Below are 19,266 nucleotides of genomic sequence, written 5' to 3'. Positions count from 1 at the left end.
ATTGCACACCACTAAATATTTTTGGAGTGAGAGAAGTTTTAATTTTACGGTATTAACCAGGAATTTCATAGGTACACTGAACATGTTTGTTTTGGTGGTTTAACCGAAAAGTTGCTTTGGCATTGATTTATCGTACATAAATACCCAATACATCGCCTTTTGTGTTCGCGTGGGCTTTATATTTACTATTTTTGAGTATGGTAAAGGGTATGTTAATATAAATCCTACAAAAATTAATCCACTCTTTTTCAGTTTTTGTAAGAGGTTGCTCGAAAAATGCGAAAACTTTACCCACGGAAATTGTACTTCCCAGTCGTGAATGAATTTCGTTATTAATTTGTTAAACACCAAGAAAATTGTCAAAGTTATTAGGGTAATCAATTTATTTTCTATGCTACAGTAAAAACCCACTAGTAAGAACCTGTATTTTTCCAAGTTATAGCTTCAACAGGTTCAGATTATGTAAATAATGCTTAACAGAAATGTAGGCTATATAGGTTCATAAACAGGTTCTTATTTTCTTGATAACAAAATACAGTGTACTCTCCGGTACAGTGTGAAACAACAAGGCACTTTGAACAGTCCAGCCTCAACTGGCACAGTATGGTTATACAGTAGTGTTTAATTGTGTCACCTAAATAAGTCAAGTAAATTGTATAGAATATGAACCTGATTTAGATTTAACGCTTTTAACAGGTTCTTATTTAAAGGGTGTCTAAAATAGAAATTTAATGGTGCGTTCCTTTGGGATGATCCAGATCAGGATCAATGATCCAAGATCACTCGGATCATGGTGCATCAAAGGAACCGACCAATCCACTCTGGGCAAAGATTCCTTGATTCCTTGGTCATGGTGCATCAAAGAAACCAAGGAATCCTTGCCCAGAGTGGATTCGTCGGTTTCTTTAATTTAGTGCACCATGATCCGAGTGATCTTGGATCATTGATCCTGATCTGGAGCATCACAAACGAACACACCTTATGCCCTTTAGTCTAACAGGTTCTTAAAATTCAGGTTCTTACTGGCGGATTTTTACTGTATTTTTGTCCAGTGCCTGGTGAGAAGTTTGATATGATAGTAAAGGGAAGCCCCCTGTACGGCCAACCGCCATGGTGGGGGTGGGGCTCGTCTGACGACGAAATTTACAACTACCCAAACACTGCAAGCATCGTGGAGGGTACAAGTCAGGGAGGAGGACAGCAAGCTCTAAGTTCACTTAAAAAGAAAAAACTTACAAAGAAAGACGCGCTCGAAATGGCACAGAGAAGACACAGCATTGGAACAGTGTCTGTGCTGTCAGAATCCAAAGCGAGGATTGTTACCACGAGAACTTCTAAAACTACTTACGACGCTGAACAAGACAAGGCAATGAAACAACGGGAAGAGTTTGTAGTGTTTCAGAAGAAATCTGCGCTGCCCGGTCCGGGCTACAGCGATCAGTTATCGCCTGTGTTTGAGAATTCGACGAGTCGAGACTGGGAAATGCCTAATTCTCATAGCGAAAATGCTGAGCGGGATTCTAGTCTCGCAGAATGCGATTCATCTCTGGAAAATTCACCGGATGATTTAAGTGAGGGACATTCGCGACCTTCCTACGAGATTCCCTTTATTCCTGACTATGGTGAAATTCCCGAACGACCTGTGAGTCAGAAAAGTGACAAAGGCAAACAGGCGACTCAGGATGATGTACGGAAAAGCACCTTGGATAAGCAAGAGAGAATAACACGGAAGAAACCGACCAGTAAGATCAAGAAGAAGGTACCTGCTTTAGACGGCCTGGCAAAGAATGGGAAAATATCGTCAGGTAAATAGGAATTTTTGTTACGGAGAATTCTTCCATTTTATGCGAGTATTCTAGACTGCTAGAAGTTCTTTTCTGGATAGTTGAGCGGTAGAGCTGAAAGAGCGACATGACCTGGACGAAACTGGAGCGAGCAGAAAAACGAGAAGAGACTGAAAAGGCGCCTCTCCTGCCCCAGCTTGCTCTCGGCTCGTTCGCTCCAATTTGGTGGTTTGCCTCGCCCGCTCGACTGTTTAGACAAAGACTACAAGCGTTCTATGGACCTTCATTCGATTAAAAAAAAACCTTACTTTAGAGACGTTGAGGTCGGCCTCAGTGTGAGTCGCGTTTCAGTTGTGTTGAGTATGATTCAAGCCTAAAAAAACTGCGGGCGAAAATCTCAGCATCTCAGTCCAATAATCACACGAGCAAGTGATATAAACGAACGTTTGGTTTATCAACCGCAGAGTTGATAAGGTAATTTGGCTACCGTAAAGAGATTGGAGTGCTGATGTTTCAAGGACTAGCGCTTTGTCAGAACGAATCCGCTCTGACGAAGCGCTTGCCCTTGAAATCACTCGAATCTCTTTACGGTAGCCAAATTACCTTATCAACTCTGCGGTTGATAAACCAAACGTTCGCGAATCCGCTCTGACGAGACGGTAAGCTGTGTTCAACTTTTCCTCCAGACGCCTTTATCGTTTGCCGTGCTATCAAGGTGCAAGCCGTGTGGTTTTAAAAATGTTTCTCTTATTTTATTCGCGGTCTCCTGTAGACTGTTACAGTGTAAAGGTAACGTGATGATGGAGTTCCGCTCTTATTATTCATGCCGTTTCAATTGTCTGGAGTGTGGTATTGCGGATTACCCCTCATTAAAGATACATTGGCGCATAAAATATGCACTAGTTAATGCATCAAACTGTGTTGCAGAAAATTTTGCTAGGGAGCGTTGTTCTTGTGATATAAAGAAGTTTGTAAGACATTTGGATAGCTTGTATCAGGACAAGGTTATTGAGGCAAGTTAATTGCACGTCAGCATGTTTTCCTTGAGTTGATAAGTTGTTGTTTTTTTACGAAGTTTTCTTATTATGAGTTCCTTGGCAAGTTGTATTTGCTTGAATGTGTAAACGACTTTCAACTGAGCTTCCTTGCATAATTATTTTACTTGGTGGTCGTTACTCATTGTCAGTCCGAAGTGCACGAGCAAGGTTTTTACTATGACAAGATTTTTTCGCAATTTTTGCGTGGTTGTGTGTGTGTAAACTGCGAACGAGTTATCGTTGGTGAGTCATCCTTGACAAGTTACATTTTCTCGTCCAAACGGCTGACGAGCTTCCTCGTTGTTAAGTACGTGTTCTTGGTGACTGCAACACGGCCTTTTGTAGTCGAGATGCTTCACATTGACGATGAAGGCAGCCGGTGAGACAGAACTTTATTTGTGTCAAAAATGAAAACCCGCTAAATTTGGACACTGTGTAAAGCTTACGAATTAAGTTATTACATTATGCTATAAATATATAGGTTCATTTATTAAAAGACAGTTTAGACGGTGTTTAACAAAACCACGTTCTGTTGCCAACAGTCATATTTAAACATTGTCTGCTGCTGATGGTAACAAGAAGGCTTGCATCCTAGACTAGAAAACTATTTCTCTACTTAAAATAAACCACTTATAAACAGATTTGGAGGTTCACTGATTGTCTTAAGCCGCGGCCTAAGTTAGACTCTGTTTAAATAACTGGCCCATAAAGTTTTTGCTTGACATGTTTTCTTGTTCAAAACCTGTCGTACAGGTTCTCAGCCAGGAAACTATTTAATGAAACCCTTGGGAAAACTTGCTCGTGTGCGACCATCCTTAGAAAATGAGTTCTGGAAGAAACATATAATTAACTGCAACAATTACTTGAAATGCAGATCTTGTTTCAGTTTCTAGAAAACATTCCAGTGATACCAGTGAGTCTGAATGTGAAGTGTCCTCTCATTCCTCACGGCGATTGGGTGTGGTCACCAGGGGTACGCCTTCCTCCAGTAGGGTGTTTGGTTTGACCGAAGTGAGCCTACAGCGAGGAAGCGATGGAGGCAGTAGAGAGGTAAGTAACTGAAATTATTATCAGATAAAAGAAAGATCCACGCAGTTAGTGTGCAACTTAAGCAGTTGCGGAAAGAAAGCCAGAAAAAAAATTCAGGGATTCGAACCCATGAACTCTGCGATGCCGGTACAGTGCTCTACCAACTGAGCTCTATCAAGCCAACTGGGAGCTGATCATATTGTGAGTTTGTAATATACCCGTGAAGGATGAATAAAGGAATTTAAATATGTGAAACGTATATTTTGAATTGAGGGTGAACGATCAAATAGAAGAAAGATCCTCGCAGTTAGTATTACTAACTAACAACTGCGAGGATGTTTCTTCTATTTGATCTTTCATCCGCAGTTCAAAATATATGTTTCATATATTTACACTCATTTAAAATTATTATCCTGACTTTAATGGGAGAGAGGAAGCGGAGTTAGTTTCGTCGCTTAGGTACTTCTTTCTCGAAATTCCGTTTGTCTTTATAAATATGGCTGAGTTGAGTCGACATTGGACAGGAGAGCAGAATGGTCAACTTCGCAACCTGCTCTCCCGATGTGGCTGCTTAGCGAAAACACGTTTTCTCAAAATACAAAACATATAAAAGTGTTTTTTTTGTTTGAGGTGCGGTCCACCAGACAGAACTAAATCCTTATTGTTAGAAAACCACCTGTCGAACTAATCTTAAACAGTTTACAATTCTTTCTCCAAGTCCAAATACTTGGAATTCTCTGGTTTCTTGAGGTCTCCTCGCCATATTTTATTGCTGCTTATGTATTAGATTATTGTGCTTTATGGCAAAGAAGAAGAAAGCGTTTTTTGAAGTATAATTCTTTGCTTTGCATTTGTTCAATGTAGAGCTGTTTCATCCTAAAATAGTTTTAAGTTCCAGTGTCATTTGTTTTGTTTTTTTTTTTTTCTGTTTCAGAATCTTTCTCCAGCTCCTCTTCCAAACTGGGTCCAGCAATGGGCCAGCTCCACAGATAATCGAGGTAAGACTGTGACTTTGGGTCACACGTAAACCAAGCCTTTCCCTCGTACACGTACACGCGCGTAATTACTGCTTTTCACTTTGGTATCCTGGGTCTGTTTAGCTTCCTGCGCAGAGGTTCTTTTGCTCGTCACGTCACGCACTCCTCCCCAGCGGTGCGTGACGTGACGAAGCGAAGAACGTCTGCCTGGGAAACTAGGGTTTATTAGCCACGTAGAAAACACAGGAATACCCAACGAGAGACTCTTCAGTTATTGACCAAGGCAATTGTACATCTTAAATTCACCTCGCTGGAGAAAAGATGATAGTTTTTTTTTTTTTTTTTTTTTTTTTGGAAAACAAAGCTCAATAAAACAAATTGCAATTTCAGGGGTGCCTGGAAAAAAGCCTTAAGTGACTTCTTATAAATTGCTAGATTGTCCTTCCAAATTACCTTGTATCCGCTTGTGAATCAAAAGGAGAATTTGACCTTACATCGAAAGTCACTTAAAGCCTTATTCCGAACACCCTTCAATCGTTGTGTCTCTCGCTGAAGTAAGACCAGTAAGGCGATCGTCAACCAAGGTAACAAAAACAAAATAATTGTTCTAAAACAAATAAAATGATTTTGTCACTCAGTGAAGCAAAAACCGAATGAAAGCAAGGCTCTCGTAAGTTGGCGGTTAGCCTGCGAGCAGAGGCCCTTCGATCTTCCTAGATAAGTCGGGAAGAGGAAGGAAAAAAACAAAAGAAATGAATTATTCATCTCTGAACCTCAATGTCATTTCTCAAATAGAAGAAAGATCCTCGCAGTTACTACGCAACTTAAGCAGTTGCGAAAAGAAAGCCTGAAAAAAATTCAGGCTTGAACAGGATGTAATTTCTGTTGTTTTATTCCCCGGAGCCTCGTAGTCAAGCTAGAATTTAATATATCGAAATTGGTCTATTTGAGCGACTGTTTTCATTATGTTCTCACCGAAATCGCCTCACTAACATTTTATAAACTCTCACACAATTTCAAAGCGTTGTGAACTACGCATTTTGAAGAAATCGATATCTAACTGACGCCGCTGTCTGTTGGGCTGGTTGGGCGTGATCACGAGTTGAACGTTTTAACCTGTGATCACGCCGTAATTACGGAATAAACTGTGATTAGTGTTAACACGCCTGAATGGGTGACCTTGGACATTCACTTAAAATTACGAGGTGAAACTTATTTAAACTTAAGAGGAAAAGAATGAGGGAAAAAACAATAATGTAAGCTTCTAATCCGAGTCGCTTGCCTCGTTTCTTCTATCCATAACCACTACACCAACGAGGGCTAGCTGCCGAGTATTGTAATTTTCAACGTATTTAGAGTTACCCATCACAACAAACGAAAGCTAACCGTTTGTGCATCAGTGCGTAACCCTAAATACTATAGTTCGGTGCTGAACGCCAAAATGATGTTCTTTGCATAGCTGGAGCTCTATTCGCTCAGTTCTCGGCCTGATAATCCTGTGTACTTCAGTACTGTGACGATAAGGAACATCATATCGTGTAAACCTATGATAAGGTGTCCAATGTCAGTTTGAGATTTGGAAACAAGTGTTAACCGAATGGGTGATGACAGTGATCATAGCCTAGATCACGGTGGTGTGATCACGCCCAGAATTGTGATGACAACGCGTCGATCAAGGGCACAACCAAAATATCATTAAATGTTTAAATAGTCATTACATGACGCCAAATTATCAAACTCTTTAAATTCAGTGAAGCATACTAAAACAGTAGAAATGAACTTTCCTCGCACGGGTAGTCGTGACGAGACGAAAGTTTAAAAAGACAAGCGAGAAGAAGTCTTGAGATTATTTGTTTTAATAACGGACCAGGTCCAGAACCCATTGAAATCTGTTTTCTGATTGGATAAAAATTTTCTGGCATCGTATTTTTCTGCCCAATCGGCTATAAGTATATATCGTGTTTATTTCGTGTCTTCTAATAACAAGCGGTTAGTGGTTCATCTCTTGTCGCGTCGGCATTTGGTCGCCGTACTTTTCTCGCTCGTTTAACAGAGTATCCTTCGAGGAAAGTTTTAGAAAGAGTAGCCCACGAAACCGAGAAGCGACAAATTTAACTTGTGCCCAAGCCAAAAATCACAAATAAGGACCTAGGAAAATCAAGATGAAGACCTTAAAGGTATTGTAAACTTTCTGACCAAATCAATTTGAGCACCGTCCCCCCCCCCCCCCCCCACCCCACCCTGACAGGGGAGCGGGGAATTTGAACCAGATTTATCTCCTGGTCTGATGGAATTCACCCGTGGATTCTCGGTTTATTCTCGGTTTGGTCTCTATCATGTCGCTGTCGTGTTAAGTTTTCTACGCAGTCCAGCCTTGCATAAATTTGATTCATTTATATTTTTGGCTGATTAGATCTTTTACAGATCCTGCGTATACCTGCAGCATTTTCGTTGTGCGGTTCCTTTCTTATAGTTTGCTTTTGCGTGGATTTTTAACGGTTTTTTGGGAGTTGGGAAGTGGAGGAGTTTTTAAGGAGAGGATTTCACCGCTGTGAGCGAGTGGCTCACTTAACAAGGGCAAATTTTTGAAACTTTCATTTATATAGCTCTGTCTGCAAAGCGTGACTGACAACTTTCAAACAAATACCTGGCGTTTGAAGCCTCGGTTTGATCGACGCATTACGCCGCCCAGATGCACGCTCTCGAGAGTTTGAATTACTTTTCATGTACGAAAAAGCTATAGTTACTACCCAACAGATAGCAGGACTGTGCCGAGGCAGATCATCCTTGTGAATTCACGGTTCAAAGTGCTGCACACGCACCTGGCACACGCATGTCCAGCTAGCAAAGAAAATTGTTCGACCTGTTTTGTCTCTTATAGTTGACAGCATGACAAACGCTAACAATAAAGCGAAGAAATATATTTAACTATTTTTTTAAATAAGAACCTTTCACGTAAAGTGATATCTTATCCTGACATTTTCCAGTAGACTGGGAGAAGTCCCTAATTTTTTTAGGGATGGTAAAACGAGTGGAAAACGCGAGCACGCGCAAAACTGCTTCCCGCGCGTCGCGTCTCCGCGCGGGAGACAATTGTCGCGCGTGCTCACGTGTTTCACTCGCTTTGCCATCTTCAGGAAAAATTAAGGACTACTCACAGTTTTACTTCACAACTGAAAGAATTTTTTCACGTCAACTGGAAGTTTTGATTTTTGTCCAGCCAGAAGTATACAACAAAAATACCAGCGAGATTTTTATACCAGATTAAAGCTTGCCAGCCACTCAGCGGTTCCGTTGGGTTCTCCAGAAAACATGTAGACTGCGTGAAGTTCCTTATTTCTCTCAGGAATAGTAAATCAAAAGAGCCACGCAAGAACACGCGAGAATTAACTCCTGAGAGGAGGAGCAACACGCGGAGGGAAGAGAAAATTTTATTTTTCCACCGCACTTCGCGTCTTCCGCGCAGGAGGCAATTTTTTCGTGTGCGCTCACGTGTTGCGTTCATTTTACTGTCCCTAAGAAATAGTCTAGAAAACAAGACAGTTGTTGGCAATGCATAAATTCAAGGGTTATGCCGACCATTCACTCACCCACTCCACCCACCTTGTTTTCGAGTTCAGACATTAGCTTAGGACCCTGGCAAAACGTTTCTTCTGTTATTTACGGTTAAAATGAACCTGTATTCAACTGACACCCTCTATTAAGCGGACACTAGAAGGTGTCCGCTTAATACAGGTTTCACTGTAGCTCCCAGGAGAATTTGGCTTTACCTAACAAAGCCTATTATCATTTTGTTTTGAAATCAATATTGAAAAACAGCTATAATTCTGCGCGCTCGCAATTAAAATGAAATCTAATACATGCCTGTTTAGTTAATGATCTGCTAGTGGGTTCAGCCTTGCTATTAAACATGACACATGTCACAAAGGGATTCATTGTTTTCGCTGCAGACAACTCTTTAGCTCGTCAACCCATCGAGGTGCTTGGTTCTTCCAGTGCGACCGACGATTCTACGATTGGCACCAGCGGCATGTCTTCGTCGAGCCATATTCCCGTTCCGGTACATCTCGATGACTCGGGTAGGTGAATGTACTCTGTGTAAATACACAACTTGTTGCTTGTTCAAGGAATTTGCGCTTAGATGTTCGGAACTTTTCCAGGAATAAGCCCCGGCGCTGCGTTGCTCCAAAACAAATTAATGGATGACAAATTTGAAGGCGATTGTTGATTTTCTTTCAGGCTTAATCCTTTTACTCTGTAACTGAAAACCAGTTACGAGTGTGATTATAATAACAGGGTTTTTGATAAAAGGTGTTAGTGGAATCCATTAGCACTTTCTGTACTGGACACAAAACCTTTGAAATATAAACTAATGCGGTTCTCGTTTTCGAGTCTGAGCGAAAGACGTTAAATAAAGTATGCAATTGAAAGAGATTGGCAGGTGTTCCAGTGAACAAGAACCATACAGCATTGTGTGATAAATTTGTGCTTTGGCCATTCAAAATCAGTGATAAAATCAGTGATCTGCAAAACGTAGAACAAATCCCTTTTGTTTATGCACCCTATTGGCCTCATAATATTGATCTTTGCTGTAAAACGTTGAGTTTCGCGGTCGTCTTCCACCGTTTGCTTTACCCAAATCACTTCTTTAATCATGCTGCGTCTTCTTCAAAATTGCTTTATTTTGTCGGGTGATAGTTTATTTTAGTGAGATGTAAATAATTACCAATAATTAATTACTGTACCATTACTCTCGCTCAGCATTTAATACTCGTTTTCCTGTCCAAGCTGCACTACAGCTGTCACGCAACGTAAACGCTGCACAATGGCCCACGCTATAGAGCCAGAAAAGAAAGAGAGGTTATAGCTAAAAAGAAACGTAAACATTCACAGTTTATCGTTAAGTACAAAACGGGAATTGAAAAATTCCTTTTTCGTTAAGTGTTCACACGTCGCATTGTAGTCGCGTCCAACAGCTGTGACCACCATCCAATTTCTCCTAACAATATTACAACTGAATGAAACATACTGGTCATGAGAATAAGGGAATTGATCACAAATGATATTTTAACACGTTCTCTTAGCGACTATCATAAGAAATGCATAAATAACAAGAACCGATTCTGCACTGACTCTGCTTGGCCTTTCTACATTCACCTCTCGAGTAAAACGGTTTGTAGGTGGACAACTTCTTGTCTGAACGATAATTGGACTGGGGCGCTTAAGACGGGGCGCGTTTATTTCATGGGATGGGGAGGGGAGCGGAGCATCTTAAGTTTTTCCAAAATCGTGGCCAGGGGCCTATTTCATAAAACTTTGGCCGTGACATTTGCAGTTAAAAAACTGTGCCGTTGTAATTACACGCGTCTGCAGAAAGTGACCTCAACAAACATGGGTAGAAGTCTTTATTGAAGGATTATTAAATTCGTTTATTGTATTTTTTCTTGTGTTCGTACGTAAAAGCAAGGGCCCAGCTTGTAAATTACAGTTGTAAAAGTTTTATTTAATTGACCCTGGTGTAGCTCCCCATCACAGGGGCCCCTTTCGCGAAAGTCTCGATAACTGGGCCCGAAAAAAGGTTTTGAAATCCATTTTTTAATCGATGAGTGGTAAGTAATCGAATATTCTAGTGAAAGCTTGCCAAATGTTCACTCCAAATGGGTTCCATAAAATTGTGAAGATTTTACTGGGCCCGACAAAAGATTTTGAAATCTATTTTTTTAATCGATGAGTGGTAAGTATTTGAATCTCCTAGTGAAAAGCAGAGCTTGCCAAATGTGCACTCCAAATGTGTTCCATAAAATTATGAAGATTTTAAAATTAAGCTTCAAATCTAATTAAAAAAAACATTGTGCACAGAAAGTAGTTGCCGGCCTGCAAAGCAGGGGGTGGGGGGAGGGGGAGCGAGAAAAAGTGACATTGCGACTTTCAGATACATTTCCCCAGTAAATTCTATTTCATTTTTCAGAAAACAAGTCCAAACCCGCCAAGGCTGATACATCGCCGGGTTACGTCTCCAGACCGAGGTCGGCAACAGCAAGAACAAACTCGGTAAGGGAACTGCTCTATGAACAGTCTCAACCACTGCTTAGGGATAGTTGAGCGTGAAGAACACGCGAGTTTGCTCGTAAAACTTGCCCCTCGCTTGAAATAGGATGCACGCGTAATCGGTCTCACGCGGTAAGGGACTTTCCCGCTAACCTTGCAGACATTACTCGACGCGAGTCCCAGGCTCAAAATAAGCTATGGTATAGGGATAGTTGAGCGTGAAGAACACGCGAGTTTGCTCGCGAAACTCTCCTTTCGCGTGATACGGGTTGGACACCCTAATTTGGGAAGCTCCGTTCTGCAAAGATCTTAAGATAAATCGTTGAACCTAGCCCGAGTAGCAGGGCGAGGGATGGCCGAGGCTATCGGGAGCGCGCTTTTGCCACGCACTTCGCGCACGCGTCCAATTTCCCTCTTCCGTTCCCCGTTTGCGTAGGCTAACTAGCAGCCGTCTTCCATACCAACATCCTCCAGATTTACATGTCAGAACAAACTAACCTTGGTTATCGTTTTTGCAGCCTAGTGTTATGCGGAGCCAGAGCCTTTCGTCTGCCTCGTTATCATCTTCCCCGAAGACCACCTCCTCCCCGAGAGTAACGCGGAGTAAAACCATGTCTGCGGCCGCGAATCGGCGCTCGGGCGCAGGGAACGAGTCAGACAGGAAAGCCACTGAGAGCGCTCGTAGGGCAGGCCTGGTAAGCAGTACATCTGATGACAGTGATGTGGAGTCCAGCGATACCTCACTAACGAGACAAACCAAGGACTCGCGAAGAAAAAGTGATGAATCAGATAGGAAAGGAGGGGTTCAGTTGATCCCTGAGAAGGAAGGAAAGCGGCCGCTTTCCGCCCCACGGCCCAATAAAACAGCCATGTTGAGGGCGCATAATAGCAGGGAAGCCGTTAAGAATAGCAGCGTTAAAAACAAAACTCCGAGTGCAGTGAAGTCCAGGATGGCGAAGAACTCTCCACCGAACAACACCGGAAACGGAAGTGGCGTAGCTGCCAATCACACGAGCGATTCATCGCCATCAACTAGGGTATGGACACCCAGTACGAGAAGCTCGACCAAGTCCTCCACGGGCGATGATAACCTCGGCGAAACTGGTGTCTCTAGTGTTGGTAATGATGACGTTTTTCAGGAGGAAATAGAAGAGGTGTTCTCTTCTGGTCCAGTCCACCCTCTGCCGGAATCACTTCAGATGAAGCGAGATGACACAGTCAACAAGACGTTTGTCCTGGGTAAGGCTCAATTCTTTCTGTTTGATGGTCTGTTCGCTTGTTCTACCGTTTGACATTTCAATGCGATCGTATGGTTTTCCTTTCACTCGCAAACCCACTCATTTGTCTGTTGTCTTTCATTCACTTGTTAGCTCGTCTATTCATCCATACAATCATTCATTCGTTTCTTCATCCGTTTGTTCACTGGTCCTTTTTTTGTTTCTTTTATTTGTTTAATCGTTTGCTCGTTTATTCGTTCTTTTTTAACGGTTCGTTCGTCGCATTGCTCGTTTCTTTAAAAGCCCAATTTGCAAGGTATTGTACCTTTATTTGAAAGAGGCAAGTGCATTGTAACCAACCACATAATTTGTAAATAAAGTTCGTTTTCATGACATATCCTATCCTGGGTTCGACTCCCGCCATCGTCACTGTCGACCGTACGTTTCATGTCCTTGGTTCTCTTTTCTTTCAGATGAAGGTAAAGGAGACACTTCAATCTCTTCTCCTGAGGAATCATCCTCGCAAGCTTGGGTCGACAAATCTCCCAGCAGCGAAAACCTCCTTGAATGCAAAGAAACACAAAACAAAAACACAACACCAACTTCACCCTCGAGCAAAGACCCTGCAGAGATAAAACTGGAATCCACGAGCACTCTAGGAATAAGCTTACGTAGCAAACTCATTCCTTTTGCTCCTTTCGTCGACTCCCCACCGTACACACCCCCCGTCCCGGACCATCCGTTTGAACCACCTAGTGATTCTGCCGATGATATGTCCGGGGGGTCGCGCTCTTCAACAGGGGAGGGGAGGTCGATGTCGCCTGATTCAGTCGTGTCTGCGGCACCGGCTACCTCCCCTTCGCCACCTTTGACTCCGGGTTCTGCAGCGAAGAAAATGTTTGATTTCAAGGGGGGACTTTCGTCTTCACAGAGCCGAAGACAGTGGGGCGTTACAGACAAGGTATGTACAATCGAAGAACAGTTTGATTATCTTGCTCTTTATGACTACACCTGAGTGAGCGCCTTCGAATTTAAGGTTGTTTTTCTGATTTGGTTAACAAGCGTTAACGTTTTGTTTTTCAGCCCGTGGAAGATCTTATGCTGTCGTCCATCCATGCTTTCTCCGTGGAGTTACGACTAGCCTCGGAATCAGTGCTATCAAAAGTCAAGTGAGTCATATCTTAGATTTTAAAATATGAGCTATCCCTCCTTCAACCCATGGCAAGGGCAGGGAGGACTTTGGGTAGCGCGCGTGAACACACGCGATCGCGAGTAGGAAAATAGTCGCGAAAGCACGCGCGCTTGCCCGTAGGAAAATCAGGGATTTCTTTCGCTTTGCCCACAAGTCAATGTGCGCATACTGGTCATCTTGCCCACGCCATCATCGTATGGAATGTCAAGTGTGGGCGAGTTGTCTTTGTGTAGGCGAATCCTCAGTCTTGACGATACCAGAAGCAACTCCGGCAAAGCGTGGCAGGAGAGGAAAGAACGGCGAATTTAGCTCGTTTCTAAGGTAATGTGACGTTCTTGTATATTTGGACTGAGCAGTACACTTTTGGTTTTATTTAAGGACTTTATATGACGGAAGCGAGGAACTGAATGGTGACACAAGATCGAGGACTGACTCTGACAGCAAGCAGGAATCTCAGAGTGCCATTCCGGATTGGAAAAGCTCGCACACGGTATGTGAGATGCAAAGTAACGTGGAACACGAGCCTATTTGATTAACCGAAGAATTCGAAGAGCTTGCAACTAAGGCATCATATACTACAAATTATCCACCCGCCATTAGGAGATTTTCGAGACTTTAAGTAAAGATCCCGCCATTTTCCAAAAAGGCTTCTCATACAAGCAATTAAGTTTAGCTCTGAATCGGTGGTATAATAGAATTAATATTTTGCGTAACGAAATTTTTGATGTCTTGCCTCCTTTAAATTGCTTCTGTTTTATAGTGAAACAATGGAAAACCAGTGACAAAGGATGGTATTGGAATAAGTTTACTGCTTAGTACTCAAATGTTAAACTTCAGTAACTGAAACATTGTTGTCGTTCGCGATTTGCTTTGGACACTTTTAACGCACTAGTCCAAATTTTATGTATCGAAAGCCGTTAAAATTGCGATGATCCCATAATGTCGTACTCGATCCATTCAAATACCCCACCCCGGCTGTTTTTGTTCTTGTCTTTCGCCGAATGCGGTATGAATATTATTAAGGACTGTTATTGTCTGACTCCAACCAGAAATAGCACGTGTAATCCCACTTATTTCCTGACGTATTCCATTGCAGGAGATTGCGGGAATATTCCGAAATTTGCGTAAAGTCGAACTTCGTCTTCGTAGTGAGTATTCAAGTTGTCACTTTGTCAAATGTTAATTTATCTTTGAAATTTACGGTTCAACTTCGCGCCACTCTTTCGCGTTATTTGGCGTGGAATACCTGTAAGAGGATGGAAGGGAACTCTGATCTCGAGGTAGGCGTGGAAGGCTCCCAGGCGCAGTGTAACCTACAGGTTAGAAAGCAAATGGTACTACAAGTGGTTTCTTTACTTCTGTCAGGGATAGTAGAGCGAGTGATTCGTGCGAGCGCGCGCGACGATCACCTCGCGTGGAGACACGCGACGCGCGTGGGAGGAGAAAAATTGTATCATTTTCTCCGGCTCTTCTTTTCTCTTTCGCATGTCGAGTCTGTCGATTTTTTGCGCGTGCTTCTTTTGTATCATTCCTGAGAGAAATAAGAGGCAAGTCGTAGTCTAGAAAGCTAACTATGGTAAAGCTAAATATTGAGGTAACGTGTATCTGATGATTTGTTTCAGCGATGGAGCAAGCGTTGTCTATCATGTGTGTTGCTGCACAAAGAGAACCTAAGCAGGTGAGGCTTTCACGCGATCCGCATATTTCCGGATTTTTTCTTTCACCTCTGCATACAGCAGATAAATACAAGTTATTTTTAGTCATCCAAGAGAGTAATCGTGGCTGTTATTGTCAAATCATAAATAGCAGGAGAATCTGATCTCATTGTTTGAACAAAAGTACCCGAACAGTTTCCGACACTAGTTGTCCAACCAGAAATAACAGGACCACTCCGAACACTGTCACGAAAGTACCCGAACTATTTCCGATTCCCTTTGCCCAACCAGAAATAACAGGACCACACCGAACATTGTCACGAAAGTACCCGAACTATTTCCGATTCCCTTTGCCCGACCAGAAATAACAGGACCGCTCCGAACGTTGTCACGAACGTACCCTATTACCCTAATACACCTTTTGCCCTTCATTGTCAGGAAATAAATTTTCATTAGCGCGAAAATATTGGTCAATAAAATTAATGTATATTCAGTTTATCTAGGAAATGAAACATTTCAAATTGTGGCAGAGTCATTAACGAGTTTTGCATTGGAAAGAAGATTCATTAAGGCCAATAGTAAAATAGCGTTTTATCGAAAATAACAATCTTTAGTGCGAATGAAGATTCATTAACCTGGGTTTAACGTTCCATTACGCAAAGAAAATTTCAGTTACAAAAGAGTTTTAGTTACGTGGTTTCCGACTAATTTCCCACTGGATTTACATGGAAGCTTAAATTTGAAAACGATGCTGCACATGCGCACACTGGTTTCGCAGTAATATAGCAAAGAGTTCGTCGAAACCGTATCCCAAATGAGCATCGTGAAAGGATAGTTAGGGCGATTGAAGGTCCCCGCGAGAAGAGGAGAAGCGTGAACACGATAACTGCCAGAAAATTTGCAGCGTGGTTTAGGTTTATGCAGACTTACATACCACGATGTTTGAACGGGGAGTTGATTGAAGGATAGAGCTAAGACTTGCTTGATTGTTACACTGACTGTATTTCTTTTGTAATGATTTATTTTCCTCGTTAAAGAACATTAAGAAGCGTCTAATGTTTGTTCATTCTCTTAAAAGGTTTGTTACTTCTGTTAAATTGAACTTATATTCCCATAATTGAATGTTCTTCTCTATGTAAAATGCCTTATTGGTGACGCCGAAAATTAAAACGTTTGTCTATTTTCATACAATGATTACACATTCGCTTTAATGGTTTAATTTTTAACACTAATGAAAATTTATTTCCTGATAATGAAGGACAAAAGGTGTAGTTTCTTATTTTTATTGTAACAAAATCGTTTTGAACAATGACTTAGTGGATTTTTTTTGTTTATTTTTTTTATTAAGTCTTTCCAGGAGAGGAAACTATCTATGGTTGAGACGTCAAGCCTTGGTAAGGATTCCAACTGTTCTTAATCGATTATGTCCTTTGTTTTAGAGCGGGTTTCCATTCACGTGTCGTGAAACCAAAACCAAAGTAATTACTCTGGCCAATCACAACAGACGTAAACAACACAACAAGCCAATCAGAATTCGAAGCAAATACATGTAACTGGTTCCAAGCGCGGGAAAACGCGTGCGGCTAAAACACGATTGGTTTTGGTTTGGATTCCCATTGGTTGAGAAAATGGCGCGGTTTTGTTAACCAATCACAGAGCGTAGTAATGCAAAACGAGAGCAAATGCGAAATTTCTTTCGACACAATTGAAAACGCTCTATTTTGCAAAGTTTTGTAATTACTTTAAAAAAAACGTTAATGACACAGCTTTACCTGAACCAAATGTCTCTTGTAGTTTCAGGGCAAAAATGGAGAGAATTTAAAATCAGAGCTCGGCGGAATTCTTGGGCAGTAGAGCACAGAAACCAGTTCCCAGTCCCTCCTGCTGAATCCGACGAGGAAGACGAGGACACTCCCTGATTGAGTTATACAGAGTATCAGGCGACTTAAAAAATTTTGAGACGTAATGCATGATGGCAGGTCCATAAATTTGAAGAAAACAAAATGTAATACAGCGCCAAGAGAAAGTTTGGAATTGTTAATACTTCCAAAAATTTACGCCAGCCGCTTGGAGATTTCTTGCCTCGGAATTTGATTGCGATTTTGCTTTAGGTCTTCTGTGGATTATTGGTAAAGTCTCTGTAAAAGAGTGTTTACGGGGTAAATTCGAAGTTGACTGATTCGTTAATTTTGATGTTTCCTGACAAAGTTGCAGGAGAATCTCAGCCCAAGACTTTGCCTGATATGCGACAATGTAAACGCGCTGTTACCGATATTTTGAACGAGAGGCTCAATGTACGGATGAGGTATCATAAAGAATGCGAAGTAGCTGATTTAGACTTTGATAAACGAACAGCACCATAAGGAAGCACTGCTCAATAGCTTTCATTTAAATGGTGACATTTTCGAATTTCATCCACAGACTCAAAGATAGAATCACCTTGTACAACATAGCACCACAGGAAAGTACTGCTCAGTAGCTTTCATTTGAATGGTAACTTTAGGATTTTTTCCAGTTGGGATCTCCTTGCACGGGTGTAATCAATAAGAATTTTAGTCATAGATTTTAAGCACATGGCTTCTATTTCTCACATTTCTCTTTTAGGAGATAGGACGTACGAAAAGTCGTTGCATGGGGCGTGGTCTTGGGACAGGGAGGGGAGGGGTTGGCTGAGGGGTTGACTTTGCGCACCGATATTTTCGCGCGCCCTATCAGTCTCTTTACAGGGTATGTCCTGCAGTGATAAGCACTTTGGAATGTGCTTTCTCTGCCTGTCACCTTTCTGCAGACAAAATGAAATTGTCATAACATTGCTTGAATGAATTGAATCGTAGTAACAGTTGAAATTGAATTACTTTGTGCCTCTAACTCTGGGCAGAAAGTTTATTTTTTTCTGACAAGAAAATTGTTTACTTTAAGAGGTTCGAAATGCTTTATCCTTTCTGCAGACAAAATGCAATTGTCATTACATTGCTGGAATGAATTGAATCAAAGTAACAGTTGAAATTGAATTACTTTGTGCCTCCAACTCTGGGCAGAAAGTTTATTTTTTTCTGACAAGAAACTTGTTTACTTTAAGATGTTGGAAATCTTTTTATTTAAAACTTTTTTGTGTTAAAAAATGGTAGCTTGCTTTTCTCTGAAAGCAACGCAGGAACCAAGGTGACTGAAAGAAATTAAGCGAAGGATAATCATTAGAAAAAGGCTGTAAAATTTTAAATGCTATTTAATGTAAATAAATCATTGATGTACATATTGGATGCCGTCAGTGAAATTAAAAAGTAAACAACCCCATAGTTTACTTTGATTGTCGGTGCGTTAGTAACTCGCGCTACTGAGTACAGAAATGTTTTATTCCCGTGTAACGTTATCGACAAGGAACGGTACGAACAAAGCAGGACTTCCCCCTGTTGATGCATACAGCTATTTCAATTTCAATTTCAAAGTTGTCGGATCAAAGTATAAAGCTATAACACAAGACCTCAAGATTCTGTTAATTTTTTTTATGAATGAGTTCATCAAAATCAGCTATGCCTTGTCTGTCCAGGGAAGATATACGATGGCGAGCCATTTAGATGAAAGAAATGTTAGGATATCAAATGGATGAGGTGGCAGCCTCTTTGAAGATGTCTTTAAGCTTTAAGCTTTCATCCGACAACTTTGATTGAAATAGCTGTATACATCACATATGAACCTTGAAAAGGGCCTACGTCTCCACGAGTCCAGCCTCCCTCGCAGACGCTCTTTTGGCTCGTCACGCAATCTTTCCTCCCCCGATCTCGTTGAAGAGGAAAGGTTGCATGACGAGCTAAACGAGCGTCTGTGATCGTGAGGGATGCTACCACAAGTCTCCCCATTGTACAGTGATTAGGGAGCTTTAGCAACGACGACGGCAACGCCACCGTAAACGTCACTGAAAAAATAAGTTCGCGTTAAGTGTATTACTTTTAAAAGAGTATTACTTCGCGATTATTCCAATTCATAGAATGTGGGCGAAGTATCCGGGAAATAAAATGATAGGAACGACTTTCAAGTAACGAAGGATAATGAAAAATTCACCGTCTTGTGCTCCGTTCTCCGAAAAACCTTGAATTTGGTCATTTCACGTTGTTGTTTTGCTGGTGGCGGCAAATAAATGTACCAAAACAAAAAACGCAAGTGCAGGGCCTTTGTTTTGCTGTTGTCGTTGACAGAAAATTTTCTAGTGAACACAACATGCAGAACACTATTCACAAAGGCTCCCCCTAACACACAAATGTTAATCTTCGCTTTCGTATGCTTCAATACTCATAATCCCAACCAACCTCGATTACAGGTTGCCCAGTTT

The 19,266-nt window shown here is 41.6% G+C and overlaps 1 protein-coding gene across 3 annotated transcripts in view; it reads left to right on the top strand.

Annotated features, from left to right (window-relative positions):
• The window catches only part of LOC146487375 (uncharacterized), a 31,194-nt gene extending 12,995 nt beyond the window's left edge, over positions 1-18,199 (top strand). For 2 of the 3 annotated variants that reach the window (XM_085087440.1, XM_085087433.1), the window contains exons 5-17: positions 1,053-1,805; positions 3,708-3,871; positions 4,785-4,848; positions 8,778-8,906; positions 10,796-10,878; positions 11,394-12,114; positions 12,566-13,053; positions 13,176-13,261; positions 13,663-13,774; positions 14,381-14,432; positions 14,907-14,962; positions 16,288-16,333; positions 16,734-17,293. In XM_085087440.1, the coding sequence (XP_084943566.1) occupies positions 1,053-1,805; positions 3,708-3,871; positions 4,785-4,848; positions 8,778-8,906; positions 10,796-10,878; positions 11,394-12,114; positions 12,566-13,053; positions 13,176-13,261; positions 13,663-13,774; positions 14,381-14,432; positions 14,907-14,962; positions 16,288-16,333; positions 16,734-16,858 (2,879 nt within the window). In that variant the 3' untranslated portion in view covers positions 16,859-17,293. Of the gene's footprint in view, positions 1-1,052; positions 1,806-3,707; positions 3,872-4,784; positions 4,849-8,777; positions 8,907-10,795; positions 10,879-11,393; positions 12,115-12,565; positions 13,054-13,175; positions 13,262-13,662; positions 13,775-14,380; positions 14,433-14,906; positions 14,963-16,287; positions 16,334-16,733; positions 17,554-17,613 lie in introns of those variants that run through there. The other variant, XM_085087429.1, reaches the window with a different exon arrangement.
• Positions 18,200-19,266: the final 1,067 nt, after the last annotated feature.

The sequence above is a fragment of the Pavona decussata genome, unplaced genomic scaffold (assembly GCF_977016875.1).
Source record: "Pavona decussata unplaced genomic scaffold, jaPavDecu1.1 SCAFFOLD_16, whole genome shotgun sequence".
Classification (NCBI taxonomy): Eukaryota; Metazoa; Cnidaria; class Anthozoa; order Scleractinia; family Agariciidae; genus Pavona; species Pavona decussata.
The sequence above is the reverse complement of the archived record's forward strand: the minus strand, read 5'-3'. Positions and strand labels throughout refer to the sequence as shown.